Source organism: Oncorhynchus masou, chromosome 21 (genome assembly GCF_036934945.1).
Source record: "Oncorhynchus masou masou isolate Uvic2021 chromosome 21, UVic_Omas_1.1, whole genome shotgun sequence".
Classification (NCBI taxonomy): Eukaryota; Metazoa; Chordata; class Actinopteri; order Salmoniformes; family Salmonidae; genus Oncorhynchus; species Oncorhynchus masou.
The window spans coordinates 52,198,483-52,218,482 of NC_088232.1; the positions used below are offsets into that span (position 1 = coordinate 52,198,483).

The 20,000-nt window shown below is 46.4% G+C and overlaps 2 protein-coding genes across 2 annotated transcripts in view; one reads left to right on the plus strand and one right to left on the minus strand.

Moving 5' to 3' along the window:
- The window catches only part of rp1l1a (rp1 like 1a), a 9,851-nt gene extending 2,938 nt beyond the window's left edge, over window positions 1-6,913 (plus strand). Inside the window, exons 4-8 of the mRNA XM_064927037.1 lie at window positions 1-3,796; window positions 4,046-4,328; window positions 4,671-5,002; window positions 5,089-5,289; window positions 5,489-6,913. The exon at window positions 1-3,796 is cut by the window's left edge and continues 1,151 nt beyond it. Of these exons, the coding sequence (XP_064783109.1) occupies window positions 1-3,796; window positions 4,046-4,328; window positions 4,671-5,002; window positions 5,089-5,289; window positions 5,489-6,844 (5,968 nt within the window). The 3' untranslated portion in view covers window positions 6,845-6,913. The remainder of the gene's footprint in view (window positions 3,797-4,045; window positions 4,329-4,670; window positions 5,003-5,088; window positions 5,290-5,488) is intronic.
- Window positions 6,914-10,446: 3,533 nt separating this feature from the next.
- The window catches only part of gckr (glucokinase (hexokinase 4) regulator), a 37,499-nt gene continuing 27,945 nt past the window's right edge, over window positions 10,447-20,000 (minus strand). The window contains exon 18 of the mRNA XM_064927038.1: window positions 10,447-16,095. Within this exon, the coding sequence (XP_064783110.1) occupies window positions 15,931-16,095 (165 nt within the window). The 3' untranslated portion in view covers window positions 10,447-15,930. The remainder of the gene's footprint in view (window positions 16,096-20,000) is intronic.

Here is a 20,000-nt window from a genome sequence, read left to right on the forward strand (position 1 = left end):
CAGCAGAATGTCACACCTGTCACTTCCCGAGGAGGGAGAGGATACTGGGAAGGAGGGAGAGGTGGAGGTTGGCGAGAAGAGAGAAGAGGAGGAGAAAGACGAGAGAGCAGCCAGTGTCCTCTCAGCTAAATCCTTCTCTTCAGTCAAGGGCAGGAACTCCAGAACCTCCCATAAGTCTAAGGCTTCAGAATCCCTTGCAGACATGGAGGAAGAGATGGAGGAAGAGATGGAGGAAGAGATGGAGGAAGAGATGGAGGAAGAGAGGGAGGAAGAGGGAGGAGTGGAAGACAGAAGAGAGCAGAGACCATCAAGCGCCATGTCAGCTAAATGTAACCTCTCAGTAAAGTCCAACAGGTCTCAGAAGTCCTACGGCAGCAAATCTGAACGGGCGCCTTCCCCCAAATTACCAGAGGCAACAGCTACTGACGAGGTGGGAGAGGAGAGACCAGCAAGTGCCATGTCAACTAAATCAAACCTCTCAGCCAAGTCTAGCAGGTCTCATAAGTCCACCTGTAGCAAAACAGATGGGTCCACAAAAGTTTCAGAGAGGGCAGCATCTCCCAGATCAGAACCTGAAGCTGCTGAGGATACAGAGGACAGAGAAGCCAGTGATATGTCAAATAAAACCTGTGTTTCAGCAAAGTCCAGCAGATGTCATAAGTCTCGGGCTGCTTCTGTCAGCTCTGACACACCCGAAGTCCCTGATATTGAGACAGCCGGTGAAGGTGAAGAGGCAGAAGAGAAAACAGAGGAGAGGGCAGAGAGCTCCATGTCAGCTAAATCTAACCTCTCGGTTAAGTCCAGCTGGTCCCATAAGTCCACCTACAGCAAAGCAGAACAGGCCCCTTCCCCCTATTCAGAGGCGCCAGAAACCGAACCTGGTCTAGATGAGGAGGGAGAGGAGAGAGCAGCGAGTGCCAGGTCAACTAAAACCAGTGACTCAGCAAAGTCCAGCAGGTCCCACAAGTCTAACCATAAAGCTACCTCTCCAAAGCCAGTCAACGATCCAGCGGAGGACACGGAGGAACAGAGAGCAGCCGCGTCAGGTGAAATCAGGGCTTCTGTCAGGTCTAGCAGGTCTCACCAGTCTACCTGTAGTAGGAGTGCTAGGGCTGAGACACCTGTCGCCAAAGACATCCCTGCTATTGAAACAACAGAAGGAGATGAGAATGGGTCTGCTGCCGCCGCAGGATACGCAGAGGAGAGGCCGGCGAGCGCCACGCCAGCTAAAATGAACGTTTCAGTTAAGTCTAGCAGATCTCACAAGTCTACCAAACCTTCAGAGAGGGTTGTCTTTAAAGGGGCTAACATCCTGGCTATTGAAACAATGGGGAAGTCTAGCAGATCTCATAAGTCCACCTGCAGCAATGCAGAACGGGCCTCTTCCTCCAACTCACCAGCTGAACTTGCCCCTTCTCCCAACTCACCAGAGGTACCAGCTTCTGCTGTAGATGAGGAGGGAGAGAGAGCAGCGAGCACCGTGTCTGCTAAAACCAGTGCTTCAGTCAAGTCCAGCAGATCCCACAAGTCTACCTGCAGTAGGAATGTCAGGGCTGAGACACCAGGGACTAAAATCATCCCTGTTATTACGACGACAGGGGGAGAGGAGACGGTCGATGATACAATTGTTGCTGGAGACACAGAGGAGAGACCGGCGAGTGTCATCTCAGCTAAAACCAGTGCTTCAGTCAAGTCCAGCAGATCTCATAAGTCTACCTGCAGCAGGAGGGCTGAGAGTCAAAGATCTCAACCAGCCGATGTCCCTGTTATTGAAACAACAGGAGGAGACGAGGTCGGAGACGAGAAAGAGAGAGCAGCCCGTGTCATTTCAGCTAAATCTAACGCTTCAGCAAAGACCCGCAGGTCTGACAGGTCCACCTGTAATGGAGGTGCTGAAGTGATCTCTCCAGTGGCTCAAGATATTCCCTCTAAAGAACAGGGGGACAAAGAGGACGAGAAGTCTGACGAGAGACCAGCGAGCGTCATGTCGGCTAAATCCACCACCTCTGACAAGTCCACCAGGTCCCATAAGTCCAGCAGTAGTAAGAGGGCTGAAACGCCAGCTGATGTCCCTGTTGTTGAGACCACCGGAGGAGACGAGAAGGGAGAGGGGACAGAGAGACCAGCGAGTGCCATGTCGACTAAATCCAATGTTTCAGCAAAGTCCAGCAGGTCTCACAAGTCCACCTGTAATAGTGGAAGTGCTAGAGCGGTCTCTCCAGCACCTAAAACAGCAGACGTCCCTGCCATTGAAACAACAGAGGTTGACCGTGAGGGAGAGAAAACAGAGGAGAGACCAGCTAGCGCCATGTCGGCTAAATCTCACATCTCAGCTAAGTCCAGTACATCTAATAAGTCTAATGCAAGTAACAGAAGTATGTTTCCGCACCTGAAAAAAGAGAGAGGTGAGAGAGGCGTTAGACCCCTCCCCAGCACTACAGGAGATGACCTTGAGACAGGCCGTGTGAAATCTGCCATGAGCACAAAACTCAAAAGTAAAGCAGATTCCTCCCCCACCAGACCCCTCTCCAGAACATCACAGACCAGCGCTAAACCTACCAATCGAACACCGCCTGCCACCTCCGAGACAGCCAATGAGGAGTCTCGAAGTCAAGCCGCCAGCAGGGCCGCAGACATAGCTGATGACATCAGAAATGATGTCACAGAGGAGAAAGCGTCCAGCGTACGCTCCAAGAGCCCTGCCAAAGCAGCTGGAGACTCAAGACCTGTGTCTGCTTCCTCCGCCCGCCCCACCGGGTCAAAGGTGAAAGTTGAGAAGGCCAGCGATGCCCATGAGCAGGAGAGTCCAAATACAAGCGCCTCCGACTTCCTACAAGTGAAAGGTCAAGGTCACAGAGTCAAAGCTCAGAGTGACACAGGCAGCGTTCGCTCTGTGAAGACGGTGATAGAAAGGAATTCCAGACCAAAGTCACCGCGAGCGAGAGACCCTGTCCCCCAGTCCCCCAGTCCCACCATTCAATTGGAGACGGCCAGCATCAGTGACAGCCTCCTCTCTCAGTTCCTGTCAGCTGCTGACCTGCTCAAGGGGAACATTGCCGCCTTGCGCCCCTCCAGCCCTGTAGGGTCAAAGGTTAGCCTCACTGAGAGCGGGAAGAGTGGACAGAGCCGGAGGAGCAGGGAACCCGAACAGGAAGAGGCAGAGTTAGAGGAGCTGGATCCCCTCTGTCTGCCTAACACCTTGCCCAACGACGTTGTCAGTGATTGGCTGAGAGGCATACCTGCCGACGGCGGTATGGATAGCCCTGAAGACGAGATGAACAAGGGAATTGAGGAGACAGAAGAAGGAGAGGAAGCCGTGGAGAAAGGAGGGGAAACAGAGGGACAGGGAGGAGAGGAGACTGAGGAGAAACAAGAACCGGTTGAGACCACAGTGCTGGAGCAGGAGAACACGGCTGAACCAGGACAACAGGAAGAGGAGAAGACGGCTGAACCAGGACAACAGGAAGAGGAAGTGAAGGAGGCTGAAGAGCACCCAGAGGAAGAGGAGGAGGTGAAAGAGGAGGAGGAAGAGAGGGGAGAGGAGGAGGGAGTAGCAGTGGAGCAAGAGAAGGAAGAAAAAAAAGAAGAAGAGAGGGAGGAGGGAGGAGAAGAGGGGGTAGAGTGTGCTGGCTTCTGCCCTGACCCAGCCCCGCCCACCAATGACATCACTTCCTCTCGTCCTCGCCACCTGTTCCTCAGTAAAGAATCAGAGCTGCCTCGGAGCTGCCACTCATCTGTGGCAGTAATGAAGGTTCTACTGAGCCCTACACTGGGCCGATGCAGCTCCCTGCCCGAGGTATTTCCTGTTTCTAGACTTTACTTTGCACAAGATGTTGAAAAGTATTTTCATTGTATTTTAAACATCTTTTCAACCGAAAATAGGAATTTTCCAAATCTCATCGGGTTATATACTTCATACTTTTAAACTACTATTGATTTCATATTTTTTTTATGTGTCATATTCATGGTTTGTATGATTTTCAGGGAGATAAAAAAAAACCCACATTTGATACAATTTATTTCTAATTCTATCCCTTTACTCCAGATAAGTCCTGTGTACGGACGCAGACTGAGCTCCTCTGCTAAAGGTCTGCTGGACTGTCTGGCTCAGCTGCAGCTCATCGACCCGCCCTCTCTCCCAGCTGCAGCCCCAGGCCCTGACAGGGACCAGCGATACCAAGAGGTCATGGATATACTAGAGTCACTGTGGCTGTCTAAGCCCAACCCCGGGAAGGGGAAAGAGGGAGATGCAGAGGGGAAGGAGAGGTTGAAAGACTCTGGTGTGGACCTGAGCAGTGGCTCAGCTGGGTCGGGGGGTTCTGGGAAAGGCAAACCAGATGAAACAGCGGGGGACATCACTCCCATAGCAGAGGGAGAGGAAGAGGGAGGGGAGGGGGAGGCAGGAGAGACAGAGGAAGAAGAGGGAGAGACAGAGGGAGGAGAGGGAGGAGAGGGAGAGGGGGAGGAAGGAGTAGGAGAGACAGGAGGAGAGGGAGAGACAGAGGGAGGAGAGGGGGAGGAAGGAGTAGGAGAGACAGGAGGAGAGGGAGAGGGGGAGGAAGGAGTAGGAGAGACAAGAGGAGAGGGAGAGACAGAGGGAGAGACAGAGGGAGAGACAGAGGGAGGAGAAAGAGCATCAGCAGAGCTGCTTTCAGACACGGCTACCCCAGACATCGCCAGCCGAGTACAGAGCAGTCCAGGGGAGGATGAGGCGATCTCAGAGTCGCCCGCAGGGAGAGGTGAGATGATGCAGACTACTGAGAGCCTCAAAGCCCCAAGAAGCCCATCTTCTTCAAACAGCACGGCCTATAAGTCCCCCACTGACATAGAGAGAGACACCCCGGAGGACACCCCTAGCTCAGGGACACCTCCGTCAGTCCAGCGAGCGCTGCTCACCAAGCGTGTCTCCCAGGACCCTGACCCGGTCTGGGTTCTCAACCTGCTGAAGAAGCTGGAGAAACAGTTTATGACCCACTACGTCGACGCCATGGCTGAGTTCAAGGTACTGATACAACAACATGAATCATCATATTCATCACAATCATTTTCTTAATGAATAATCTTGATAATACTGTTGTGTTTGTGAAGGTGCGTTGGGACCTAGACAACAATGTGATGTTGGACACTATGATCACTGAGCTGAGAGACGAGGTGAAGAAGAGGATCCAGACAAGCATTGATCGTGAGCTGAGGAAGATCCGGGGGCGTGCAGGGCGGGGGGGCGTGCCGCGCCCCCCTATCCTGTCCCGCGATTCAACCGTTACAGACCAGAGGAGGCGGAGGCTAAAGGTGGGAGGGGCCAACACCTGAGGTTTCTAAATTACCTTTAAAGTCACTCAGTAACAAAGTCACTATTTTAGTTTAACAGCTTTTTAAAAAACTTTTAACTAAGACTTTATTACATAATATATTTGAATTCCTAATTTATTGTAAAGTGTATTGTCATGTTTTGCATACATTCGTAATAAAGTTTGACTGTGCTTTGAAGGTCATGAAGGTTCAGTCAGTGAACAAGAGTGACGGGGAGCAGGGTTCGGGGGCGGATGTTAGTGACCCGCGCAGCGAGGGCGAGGATGAGTACTGTCCCTGCGACGCCTGTATACGGAAGAAGGCGGATGTCCAACAAATCAAAATGGAAGCTGTGGTCGCCACAGCGCCGGTGATGATGGCGTTTGATCTGCGGAAGATCCTGCTGATGAAGAAAGACCCAAAGCCTCTTGCGCCCTCTAGCCCCACGGAGGGGTTGAACAATGATCGCCTGGAATTGGAGGAGAAGAAAGAGGAAGAGGAGGGTGTGAATCCAGAGGTGGTACACAAAGACGAGGAAGAGGAGGAGACCAAGGAGGATATTATACCAACTGTTGTCATAGAGGAAGCTATCCCTGAGGAGGAAGAGGAAGGAGTGACTGAGGGAGAGGAGGAAGTACAGGAGAGTGATGGAGCTGAGTCTGTGATGGGGGAAGTAGAGGAGGAGATAGCTGAGGAGATAGCTGAGGAGATAGCTGAGGAGATACAGCCTGAAGAACAGGAGGATGGAGTGGTGGAGGGAACAGAGGATGAGGAGGAGGAGGAAGGAGAGATGGGAGGTGAAATTTCAGGAGAAGATGGCGTGGACGCGGAGGAGACTGGAGAGGGAGAGGAGTTAGTAGAAGGGGAAGAGGAAGGAGCAGGGGACGCTGAAGCAGTGCAGGAGGGTCAAGCGGGAGGAGATGAAAACACTGTTGATGGACCAGCAGAGGGGGATGAGGTGGTGGAAGAGATGGGAGAGGGGGAGAGGGAGGAGACGGGTGAGGAGGGAGTAGAGACAGGAGAGGGAACAGCTGAGGAGGATGAAACAGGAGGAGACGAAGAGGAGGAGGAGGATGAAGGAGAGGAGAACAATGCGGTGTCTGAATTCAAGGTGGAAGAAGAGGAGGAGGAGGAGGAAGAGAATGGAAACACAGCAGGAGAGACAAGTGGAGAGGAGGAGGGTGAGACGGGAGCAGAGGGAGAGACTCCTGAGGAAGGCACAGAGGGCAATGTGGGGGTGGAGGATGCTGTGGAGGAGTTGAATCCTGAAGAAGACAATGAAGAGGTGAAAGAGGGAAACCGAGAAATGCCCCTGATAAGCCAGATGACCAGAACCTCTGTGGAGTCCCAGCCAGGATCTATGGAGAACACAGTTTCACCAATGCGCTCTTTAACACCCATTGAGACCAAGGAAACCGGCTCTGATGGACACAAGATGGCGTCTGCAGGTGAGGGGTCTGGGGGGAAAGGCCAGAGGAGGAGCCGATCTCCAGCCAGAGCCAAACGCAGGAAACCCAAAGAGAGCGATATAGAACTAGATGATCTAGAAATGTAACCCTCACAGGACATAGTAATGATCTATGACGTCCAGTTCTATCACAGAAGATAGAACTGGACGTTCTAGATCTGCAAGCACCACAGTCACATAAAGCACTTTATAATCCCCTCCCTAGGTTAAGAATATCTATACCGGAGGTATTGCACAGGTGAAGGTAGATTCTGCCAAGTCAGAGTGGCATGTACTTGTTATTGTTATGGAAGGGTATAACTGAAACAATCATAATATTACAAACCATAAGATGTCATGTGAAAATTATATTTGTATATTTCTAGAAACCAATTGTATTTATGTCTGATTTTATTTTCCTGGAGGGATATATATATACTCTACTGTATAGAGGGGTGTATATACTCTACTGTCTGGAGGGGTGTATATTCTCTACTGTCTAGAGGGGTGTATATTCTCTACTGTCTGGAGGGGTGTATATTCTCTACTGTATAGAGGGGTGTATATTCTCTACTGTCTAGAGGGGTGTATATTCTCTACTGTCTGGAGGGTTGTATATTCTCTACTGTATAGAGGGGTGTATATTCTCTACTGTATAGAGGGGTGTATATTCTCTACTGTCTAGAGGGGTGTATATTCTCTACTGTCTGGAGGGGTGTATATTCTCTACTGTCTGGAGGGGTGTATATTCTCTACTGTATAGAGGGGTGTATATTCTCTACTGTATAGAGGGGTGTATATTCTCTACTGTATGGAGGGATGTATATTCTCTACTGTCTGGAGGGGTGTATATTCTCTACTGTCTGGAGGGGTGTATATTCTCTACTGTCTGGAGGGGTGTATATTCTCTACTGTCTGGATATTTCTCTACTGTATAGAGGGGTGTATATTCTCTACTGTATGGAGGGGTGTATATACTCTACTGTATAGAGGGGTGTATATTCTCTACTGTCTGGAGGGGTGTATATTCTCTGTCTGTTTGTCTGAGGGGTGTATATTCTCTACTGTATGGAGGGGTGTATATACTCTACTGTATAGAGGGGTGTATATTCTCTACTGTATAGAGGGGTGTATATTCTCTACTGTATAGAGGGGTGTATATTCTCTACTGTATAGAGGGGTGTATATTCTCTACTGTCTAGAGGGGTGTATATTCTCTACTGTCTGGAGGGGTGTATATTCTCTACTGTCTGGAGGGGTGTATATTCTCTACTGTCTGGAGGGGTGTATATTCTCTACTGTCTGGAGGGGTGTATATTCTCTACTGTATAGAGGGGTGTATATTCTCTACTGTCTGGAGGGGTGTATATTCTCTACTGTCTGGAGGGGTGTATATTCTCTACTGTATAGAGGGGTGTATATTCTCTACTGTCTGGAGGGGTGTATATTATCTTCTGTATAGAGGGGTGTATATTCTCTACTGTCTGGAGGGGTGTATATTCTCTACTGTCTGGAGGGGTGTATATACTCTACTGTATAGAGGGGTGTATATTCTCTACTGTCTGGAGGGGTGTATATTCTCTACTGTATAGAGGGGTGTATATTCTCTACTGTATAGAGGGGTGTATATTCTCTACTGTATAGAGGGGTGTATATTCTCTACTGTATAGAGGGGTGTATATTCTCTACTGTATAGAGGGGTCTATATTCTCTACTGTCTGGAGGGGTGTATATTCTCTACTGTCTGGAGGGGTGTATATTCTCTACTGTCTGGAGGGGTGTATATTCTCTACTGTATAGAGGGGTGTATATTCTCTACTGTCTGGAGGGGTGTATATTCTCTACTGTCTGGAGGGGTGTATATTCTCTACTGTATAGAGGGGTGTATATTCTCTACTGTCTGGAGGGGTGTATATTCTCTACTGTCTGGAGGGGTGTATATTCTCTACTGTATAGAGGGGTGTATATTCTCTACTGTCTGAAGGGGTGTATATTCTCTACTGTATAGAGGGGTGTATATTCTCTACTGTATAGAGGGGTGTATATTCTCTGCTTTATGGAGGGGTGTATATTCTCTACTGTCTGGAGGGGTGTATATTCTCTACTGTATAGAGGGGTGTATATTCTCTACTTTATGGAGGGGTGTATATTCTCTACTGTCTGGAGGGGTGTATATTCTCTACTGTATAGAGGGGTGTATATTCTCTACTTTATGGAGGGGTGTATATTCTCTACTGTCTGGAGGGGTGTATATTCTCTACTGTATAGAGGGGTGTATATTCTCTACTTTATGGAGGGGTGTATATTCTCTACTGTCTGGAGGGGTGTATATTCTCTACTGTCTAGAGGGGTGTATATTATCTACTGTATAGAGGGGTGTATATTCTCTACTGTATAGAGGGGTGTATATGCTCTACTGTATAGAGGGGTGTATATTCTCTACTGTATAGAGGAGTGTATATTCTCTACTGTATAGAGGAGTGTATATTCTCTACTGTCTAGAGGGGTGTATATTCTCTACTGTATAGAGGGATGTATATTCTCTACTGTATAGAGGGGTGTATATTCTCTACTGTCTAGAGGGGTGTATATTCTCTACTGTATAGAGGGGTGTATATTCTCTACTGTCTGGAGGGGTGTATATTCTCTACTGTCTGGAGGGGTGTATATTCTCTACTGTCTGGAGGGGTGTATATTCTCTACTGTCTGGAGGGGTGTATATTCTCTACTGTTTGTAGGGGTGTATATTCTCTACTGTATAGAGGGGTGTATATTCTCTACTGTATAGAGGGGTGTATATTCTCTACTGTCTGGAGGGGTGTATATTCTCTACTGTCTGGAGGGGTGTATATTCTCTACTGTCTGGAGGGGTGTATATTCTCTACTGTCTGGAGGGGTGTATATTTTGGACGTCATGATGATATGCGTATTTTGTGTTTGTGAATAGGTGTGTTGTTAAACAGAATTACACTCTAGACCGGTTCTCCCCAAACAGGACTCAAAGTGGAGACCAATTCCTCCTGGGTCGCAGACAGACATATGGTTTAGATTGGAAACCACTTCTCTTAGGTTAACCTGAGAGCACAAGGTACTGACATCACATACAGGTTTACTTGTATCACTTAGCCATAAACATATACCTCCCTGTGACAATAGGCATTGGGGCAATGTATTCAAAGTAACAACCAAACTATATATTTATATAATGTATACTTGATAAGATTACTGTAGTGTCATTCTGAAGCTCAGTGTTTGAAGACTGACGTTGGAATCTCAGAGAACCTCAGGGAAGGAGGGTTGTATGAACGATTATGGTGGGTGCATGACGGACAACTTCCCTATAATGTTTGGTACCCGAATAGTGCTGAGCGATTAGTGCTTTTTGAAGTTGGTTCGGTTTCGTTTCGATTATTAAAATATAATCATGTTTATTTTTTTTCAATTTCGATAATTAAAACATATTTTAAATGCATTATGGAATTATGAAATTAAACAGATTATTTTTCTTTTTTTCTCTTTAATAGAAATTCCAAAGACTAAACTAGTGAACATTCAATTGCCAAAACATGTAGAAAATATTCCATTGACTCTGTCAGGTCCACATTGGGTAGACACCAATAGAGCATGTTGAAATTACTATGAAATAATAAAATATTTCAGTTGTGTATATTTACTTAAGTTTTATTAAATTATTTTATTATTGTTCATTCTTTTAAAGTCATGGTCTCACATCTGTTCAGGCAGTAGCTGCCAGCCAGCCCATCTAATATTGTATCTGTACTCCCCAGACTGTACTGTCTTGTCATCCTATTTAGCTAGCCTGCCTAAGTATGCCGCATAGCTGTCTGGCTAAATCATTTTACTAGTTCTTCAAAGTAGATAAGGCATACCTTCACCAACTGTCTCTGTCCCTCTTGTCATTGTGTTGTGCACATTGCGGTCTGTGAGTATCTAACCTAACAGAGCACGCGTAAACGTGTCTCTGTTGAAGCAGGAAAGAACAGGCGCAATGGATTATGGGCATTGTAGTTAATTGCCCATGTTTCTGCACTGAACTAATAAGTTGAATATTTGCTTTATATAGATGGGTTAGCTGATATCACGAAAACGATGTGCGCGCTTCCGTGGGGCAGAAGTCAACCTGTTGTGATTCTGGATGGCCAGATTGCTAGCAAGAATGACAAGAAACTAGTGTGTGGGGATTCTGGATGTGTCTTGTTTCTTGTTATTGATATCATGTCTTGTTTTGGCTGATTTCATGTCAATGCTAATATGGCAAAAAAAAAACGCTAGCTCATCAATACATTTTATTTATGTTTTCAATAAACATTGGATAAGAATGGATATCTGTTTTGCCCCACAGTTGCGAATCCAACCCGTCTATGAAAACTACAACTCCCTTCAGCCCAGTGTTCCACATAGTTCTTGACTTGATTTCTCTCTTGAGTGATTTATGTGTTGGGCACACACAAAAAAAATTAAAAATAAATGTAATTCAAGTAATTTAACTGACTTCAGTCAATTAGTTGTTTAATAGCAAAGAAAAAAAAGTACAACATTTCCGTTAATCGCTCATCACTAGTACCGAACCTGTTTAAGTGTGCTTTCTGTCAGACCCGTGAAGGTTGTTGTTGTTGAGTTGTCAAGGTAACGCACCCTGATCTGCGTCTGTGTTGTTGCGTTCAGTTGTTTTGTCAAGCGATATGACGCAGGAGGGCTTTAACCATGTGGGACGGTAATCACTAAAGTCTTAATAAAGGCATTGCGTGGTCAATCCGACGTTTGCATCGACCGGAGCACCATTTACGGTGATTACGGTCTCTGCAGAAGTCAGGGCAATTCATTATTTTTGCCCATCGCCGAGCAGCGCAGAGCTGTTGTCAAGGAAGTGAGATTGTCAACCAATCATGTCAATGAGGAGCTATACGTAACCCTCCGCATTGGTACAGAGTTGGGGAGGCGCACGGCGATGCCGTACAGAGCTCAGTTTGGTCTCCGTGTGCATCTGGAGGCTCTGCAATTGCGTCACACCTTCCGTTCAGAGCCTCCGATCACATTTTTTTCGGATCAAGCATAAATAGGCTTTTACTGCAACCATGGTGTCAAGAGAGATGAGGGAGAGAGAAGAGAGACATCTATCTCTATCTTTAATCTCATTATTAGCGGTACAGCTGGTATTGTTGTTGTTGTTGTCCTACCTGACTGAAGGGTTATCTGGATGTATTGAATATATTTATGGATAAGATCAAACAGGGTGGACTTTGACACTTGTAGTTTAGAGCGAAGTCCTCATATCTATATATCTATACTGTAACATATCTTTACACAGGGTTGAGACAGATGTGCACTATGATTCTCTCAGGCTCAGTCTAAGCAGTCTGTTTTTGTTTGTTTTTTGGGCGTCAATCAAGTCCTATTGGTTGGTTGGTGGTGCTGTGGGACATGTCTATGCTGCTATTGGTCCGTTCGGCTGTCAATCTTGTGTGACATAACCTTGGGAACACCATGTAAAGTTTCAAATGAAGATTCTAATGTATTTTAATGTATAATAATGAATAAAATAAAATATTTTAAACGAAAAATACTGTTTAGTTGAAATTTGTTGCTGCTTAAAGGTACCATGCGAAAGATTTCCACTGACTAGAACATTTAAACTCTTTTGTAAAAGATCTAGTTCAGATAAAGACTAACTATTTTGTGAAGAGGAGAGTGGGATCCCTTTAGATTCTGTTCAGTGTGTGTAATGTTTGTGTAGTGTGTGTAATGTGTGTACAGTGCACCAGAAGTGCCACATTGGCTCCAGGATACCGGATCTAAAGCAGCTCAGTCACTCTGATAGAGAACAGCACCCATGTTACTCTAATCCTCTGTGTGTGTGTGTGTGTGTGTGTGTGTGTGTGTGTGTGTGTGTGTGTGTGTGTGTGTGTCTTTTAATTTGCCACAGAGGGATTGAGGATGTTTTACACCACAGTCCAATCTGAGCCGTAGCCTCACGGACACAAGGCAGAAACAGACGCTGTCAGTATAAGCACAATGCTACATTGGCTGTGGGATACATTTGGACATTTTTTTGTGATAAATATTATCTCGCTGGGAGACGGATCCCTACAGGAGAAAGTTGAGAATATTCTCAAGTATGTTCTATGTCCTTTGACTGTTCAGGTAAACTTGCTTTGAAGAAATTGTTTTAGAAAATGGTCTGAAACAGATTTTCTTATAACTGGAAGTGAACCAATGAGACCTCAGGACTGTGTCAGAACATTGGCTTTGTTCACAGATAACTCCAAATAGCTAGAGGCGGATCACAGCTTTGACATGTTGGCGACCACTGATATTTGACATATTGGCTTATAGGTGCTGATATTCTAACCATGTGGCCACCAGGTTTCTGGTCAAGATTGTCCAATAGCAATTGATGGAAATGTCTGAACATCACAGCTCATGAGTGGTTGAATGGAATGTTCAGAGGTAACAACGTGGCGTCCAGCTCCAACGTCTCTATACGGTCGAGTTCCTGCCCTACTACATTGCGGACGAATGCCAGATCTCACAACGCCTCAATAGGTGTTTAACATAGCAGCTAACCACATCATATGATATAACAATCTGCAATGCAACACCAACGCATCAAACCCAGGCAGGAACTCAACCTACGGCTTTGTTTCCAACTACAGTTGCAGTAGATTTTCTCATGTTATGTTCTACTGCCCTCTGGTGCTGCCTTGTTGTCATGGTTACAGTCTGTTGTTCTACTGCCCTCTGGTGCCGCCTTGTTGTCATGGTTACAGTCTGCTGTTCTACTGCCCTCTGGTGCTGTCTTGTTGTCATGGTTACAGTCTGCTGTTCTACTGCCCTCTGGTGCTGCCTTATTGTCATGGTTACAGTCTGCTGTTCTACTGCCCTCTGGTGCTGCCTTGTTGTCACGGTTACAGTTTGCTGTTCTACTGCCCTCTGGTGCTGCCTTGTTGTCCCGGTTACAGTCTGCTGTTCTACTGCCCTCTGGTGCTGCCTTGTTGTCATGGTTACAGTCTGCTGTTCTACTGCCCTCTGGTGCTGCCTTGTTGTCATGGTTACAGTCTGCTGTTCTACTGCCCTCTGGTGCCACCTTGTTGTCATGGTTACAGTCTGCTGTTCTACTGCCCTCTGGTGCCGCCTTGTTGTCATAGTTACAGTCTGCTGTTCTACTGCCCTCTGGTGCTGCCTTGTTGTCATGGTTACAGTCTGCTGTTCTACTGCCCTATGTGGGGGCTTACGTGTCGCATGCGTTGCAAATTAAATTTACACATACATGTTATTCAATCATTGCACCCACACTGCTCACGCGTAGCCAAGATAGTCTACGTAGCCAGGCACTAAAATAGAACCTGGTTCTATTTGTGACGCTTGATGCGCTGCGAGTCCCTCCTCTCCCATCTCCTCATTGGTTTTTAAGAGCATATACCCATGTGGGTGATTGAAACATTAACTGTCAAAGCCTTATTCTAAAATGTATTAAATGTTTTTTTATCCTCATCAATCTAAACACAACATCCCATAATAACAAAGCAAAACATATTTTTTTTAAATTGTTGAACATTTATTACAAATGAAAAATGGAAATATCACATTTACATAAATATACAGACTCTTTACTCAGAACTTTGTTGAAGCACCTTTGGCAGCGATTAGAGCCTCAAGTCCTGGGAATGATGCTACAAACTTGGCACACACCTGTATTTGGGGAGTTTCTCCCATTCTTCTCTGCAGGTCCTCTCAAGTGCTGTCAGGTTGGATGGGGAGCGTTGCTGCACAGCTATTTTCAGGTCTCTCCAGAGATGTTCGATCAGGTTCAAGTCCGGGCTCTGGCTGGGCAACTCAAGGATATTCAGAGACTTGTCCCGAAGCCACATTGTCTTGGCTGTGTGCTTAGGGTCATTGTCCTGTTGGAAGGTGAACCTTCGCCCCAGTCTGAGGTCATGAGCACTCTGGAGCAGGTTTTCATCAAGGATCTCGCTGTACTTTTCTCTGTTCATCTTTTCCTCAATCCTGACTCGTATCCCAGTCCCTGCAGCTCAAAAACATCCCCACAGCATCATGCTGCCACCACCATGCTTCACCGTAGGGATGTGCCATGTTTCCTCCAGACGTGATGCTTGGCATTCAGGCAAAAGAGTTCAATCTTGGTTTCATCAGACCAGACCTCAAGAGAGTCCTTAATGGGCCTTTTGGCCAACTCCAAGCGCGCTCTCATGTGCCTCTTACTGAGGAGTGGCTTCCGTCTGGCCACTCTACCATAAAGGCCTGATTGGTGGAGTGCTGCAGAGATGTTTGTCCTTCTGGAAGGTTCTCCCATCTCCACAGAGGAACTCTGGAGCTCAGTCAGAGTGACCATCGGGTTCTGGGTCACCTCCCTGACCAAAGCCCTTCTCCCCTGATTGGTCAGTTTGGCCGGGTGGCCAACTCTAGGAAGAGCCTTGGTGGTTCCAAACTTCTTCCATTTAAGAATGATGGAGGCCACCGTGTTCTTGGGAACCTTGATTGGTGCATAAATGTTTTGGTACCCTTCCCCAGATCTGTGCCTTGACACATTCCTGTCTCGGAGCTCTACGGACATTTCCTTCGACCTCATAGCTTGGTTTTTGCAGGTGTGTGCCTTTTACAAATCATGTCCAATCAATTGAATTTACCACAGGTGAAGTTGTAGAAACATCTCAAGGATGATCAATGGAAACAATTGAATTTACCACAGGTGAAGTTGTAGAAACATCTCAAGGATGATCATCGGAAACAGGATGCACCTGAGCTCAATTTCGATTCTCATATCAAAGGGTCTGAATACATATGTAAATAAGCTATTTCTGTTTGTTTTTAATACATTTGCAAACATTCTACAAACCTGTTTTCACTTTATAATTATGGAGTATTGTGTACAGATTGCTGATTTTTTTACATTTATTTTTAATCCATTTTAGAATAAGGCTGTAACGTAACAAAATGTGAAAAATGTCAATGGGTCTGAATGCTTTCCGAATGTTATCATACTATGTAGTGTTTGTTATGTTAGTAAATGGAAGATAAATGATTAAGGTTACATCCACCAGATTCCTTTAGAGGTTACGAACTGATCTTATCAAAACATATTATTAAAGTATAGTTAATCAAAGTATAGTATAATTATAATACTGTAGTATCATAAAGTTTCCAACTATAGGAAGTCAATGATTTGGGGAGTTCTGGTCTCCTGGTGATGATGTCAGATGTTGTGATGATGTCAGACAAGCCTCTACAGCGTCACGCACCACTGGGTGGGACTCCAGACGAGACTCCGCCTCAGAGAGAGAGCAACCAATCAGCAGACAGACTAACGCCAGTGGGACCACCTATATAGACAGAGAGAGAGACAGAGAGAGAGACAGAGAGAGAGACAGACAGAGAGAGAGACAGAGAGAGAGAGAGACAGAGAGAGAGAGACAGAGAGAGAGAGACAGAGAGAGAGAGAGACAGAGAGAGAGAGAGACAGAGAGAGAGAGAGACAGAGAGAGACAGAGAGAGAGACAGAGAGAGAGACAGAGAGACAGAGAGAGAGACAGAGAGAGAGAGACAGAGAGAGAGAGAGACAGAGAGAGAGAGACAGAGAGAGAGAGAGAGAGAGAGAGAGACAGAGAGACAGTGAGAGAACAACAGAACAACAGCAAACAATTAACAGACAGATAGCGGTGTGTGTTTGTGTCACGGTTTGTGTCACTGTTTTAATGCCGTAATCAATAACAATATAGCACTAAGAATAACAAGCACGAAGATAAAAAATAAGAGAGTAGAATACAAAGTAAGCATACCAGTGGAGGCTGCTGATGACGGGACAGCTCATAGTAAAGGCTGGAATGGAGTGAGTGGAATGGCATCAAACACATGGTTTTCATTTGTATACCATTCCATTCCTTCCATTCCAGCCTTTACTATGAGCCGTCTTCCCCTCAGCAGCATCCAATGAAGCACATTATATACAGGGTCAGTTCCAGCACCATCATTTACAATGTGCAGGGATACTGACGTGATAGAGGTAGATATGTATAGGGGTCAGGTGACAGGGATACTGACGTGATAGAGGTAGATATGTATAGGGGTCAGGTGACAGGGATACTGACGTGATAGAGGTAGATATGTATAGGGGTCAGGTGACAGGGATACTGACGTGATAGAGGTAGATATGTATACTGACGTGATAGAGGTAGATATGTATACTGACGTGACAGAGGTAGATATGTATAGGGGTCAGGTGACAGGGATACTGACGTGATAGAGGTAGATATGTATAGGGGTCAGGTGACTCGGCATCAGGATATATGATAAACAGAGTAGCAGCAGCGTATATGATGATTGTATGTGAGTGCGTGTGTGTGTAGAGTCAGTATAAATGTATGTGCATATTATAAATGATAGAGTTTGTGTGTGTGTGTGCTGGTGTGTGTGTATGCTGGAGTATCAGTGTGTGTAGTGTGTGTTGGTGTGTGTGTATGTTGGAGTATCAGTATGTGTAGTGTGTGTTGGTGTGTGTGTATGCTGGAGTATCAGTGTGTGTAGTGTGTGTTGGTGTGTGTGTATGTTGGAGTATCAGTATGTGTAGTGTGTGTTGGTGTGTGTGTGTGCTGGAGTATCAGTGTGTGTAGTGTGTGTTGGTGTGTGTGTATGTTGGAGTATCAGTGTGTGTAGTGTGTGTTGGTGTGTGTGTATGTTGGACTATCAGTGTGTGTAGTGTGTGTTGGTGTGTGTGTATGTTGGAGTATCAGTATGTGTAGTGTGTGTTGGTGTGTGTGTATGTTGGAGTATCAGTGTGTGTAGTGTGTGTTGGTGTGTGTGTATGTTGGACTATCAGTGTGTGTAGTGTGTGTTGGTGTGTGTGTATGTTGGAGTATCAGTATGTGTAGTGTGTGTTGGTGTGTGTGTATGTTGGAGTATCAGTGTGTGTAGTGTGTGTTGGTGTGTGTGTATGTTGGAGTATCAGTGTGTGTAGTGTGTGTTGGTGTGTGTGTGTATGTTGGAGTATCAGTGTGTGTAGTGTGTGTTGGTGTGTGTGTGTATGTTGGAGTATCAGTATGTGTAGTGTGTGTTGGTGTGTGTGTATGTTGGAGTATCAGTGTGTGTAGTGTGTGTTGGTGTGTGTGTATGTTGGAGTATCAGTGTGTGTAGTGTGTGTTGGTGTGTGTGTATGTTGGAGTATCAGTGTGTGTAGTGTGTGTTGGTGTGTGTGTGTATGTTGGAGTATCAGTATGTATAGTCTGTAGGGCCCTGTGAGTGTGCAGTGCAAAGATAAGAATAAGATACAACCGCAACTCAGATTGATATTTAGTTCTCTATTTAGCAGTCTTATGGCACGGTGCTACTGGCTCTTTAGGAGTCTGTTGGTTTCAGACTTGATGCACCGCCTGCCATGCAGAGGCAGAGAGAATCGTCGATAGCTTGGATGGCTGGAGTCTTTAACAAGTCTTTTCCTTTCACACCGCCTGATATAGAGGTCCTGGATGGCAGGGAGCTCAGCCCCAGTGACGTACTGGGCCGTCTGCGCGAACGAGGGCAGTGCTATTGTCATAACAAGTAGTGACGCGGTCAGTGAAGATGCTCTCAATGGTACCGTTGTAGAACATTTTGAGGATTTAGGGCCCATGCCAAACCTTTCCACCTCCTGAGGGGGAGGAGGTGTTGTCGCGCCTTCTTCACGACTGTGTGCATGTGAACACTGAGGAACTTGAAGTCCTCGACCCGCTCCACTGCAGCCCCGTCGATGTGGATGAGGGCGTTCTCGTCCCCTCCGTTTCCTGTAGTCCACAAACAGCTCCTTGATCTTACTGACGTTGAATGAGAGGTTATTGTCCGGCACCACACTACCAGGTCACTGACCTCCCCGTAGGCTGTCTAACTGTCGCCGGTGACAAGGCCTGCCAAGAAACGTCCTCTCTCACTGTCAACTGCATTTTATTTTCAGCAAACTTAACATGTGTAAATATTTGTATGAACATAACAAGTTTCAACAACTGAGACATAAACTGAACAAGTTCCACAGACATGTGACTAACAGAAATGGAATATTGTGTTCCTGAACAAAGAGGAGGGGTTGGTCAAAATCAAAAGTAACAGTCAGTATCTGGTGTGGCCACCAGCTGCATTAAGTACTGCAGTGCATCTCCTCCTCATGGACTGCACCAGATTTGCTAGTTCTTGCTCTGGGATGTTACCCCACTCTTGCACCATGGCACCTTCAAGTTCCCAGAAATTTCTGGGGGGAATGGCCCAAGCCCTCACCCTCCGATCCAACAAGTCCCAGACGTGCTCAATGGGATTGCGATCCAGGCTCTTCGCTGGCCATGGCAGAACACTGACATTCCTGTCTTGCAGGAAATCACGCACAGAATGAGCAGTATGGCTGGTGGCATTGTCTTGCTGGAGGGTCATGTCAGGATGAGCCTGCAAGAAGGGTACCACATGAGGGAGGAGGATGTCTTCCCTGTAACGCACAGCGTTGAGATTGCCTGCAATGACAACAAGCTCAGTCCAATGATGCTGTGACACACCGCCCCAGACCATGACGGACCCTCCACCTCCCAAATCGATCCCGCTCCAGAGTACATGCCTCGGTGTAACACTCATTCCCTCGACGATAAACGCGAATCCGACCATCACCCCTGGTGAGCAAAACCATGTGTAACTCTGGTAGTTGTTTTTGCCGTGCTGTAACTGTCCCGCAGGTGTGATGTGCAGATGTACTGATCCTGTGCAGGTGTTGTTACACCTGGTCTGCCACTGTGAGGATGATCAGCTGTCCGTCCTGTCTCCCTGTAGCGCTGTCTTAGGCGTCTCACAGTACGGACATTGCAATTTATTGCCCTGGCCACATCTACAGTCCTCATGCCTCCTTACAGCATGCCTAAGGCACATTCATGTCGATGAGCAGGGACCCTGGGCATCTTTCTTTTGGTGTTTTTCAGAGTCAGTAGAAAGGCCTCTTTAGTGTCCTAAGTTTTCATAACTGTGACCTTAATTGCCTACCGTCTGTAAGTTGTTAGTGTCTTAACAAACCGTTCCACAGGTGCATGTTCATTAATTGTTTATGGTTCATTGAACAAGCATGGGAAACAGTGTTTAAACCCTTTACAATGAAGATCTGTGAAGTTATTTTTTTTATTTTTTTACAAATTATCTTTGAAAGACAGAGTCCTGAAAAAGGGACTTTTTTGTTGTTGCTGGGTTGAGGTATTCCTCTTGTCTAGGTGGGTGAGGGCAGTGTGGAGGG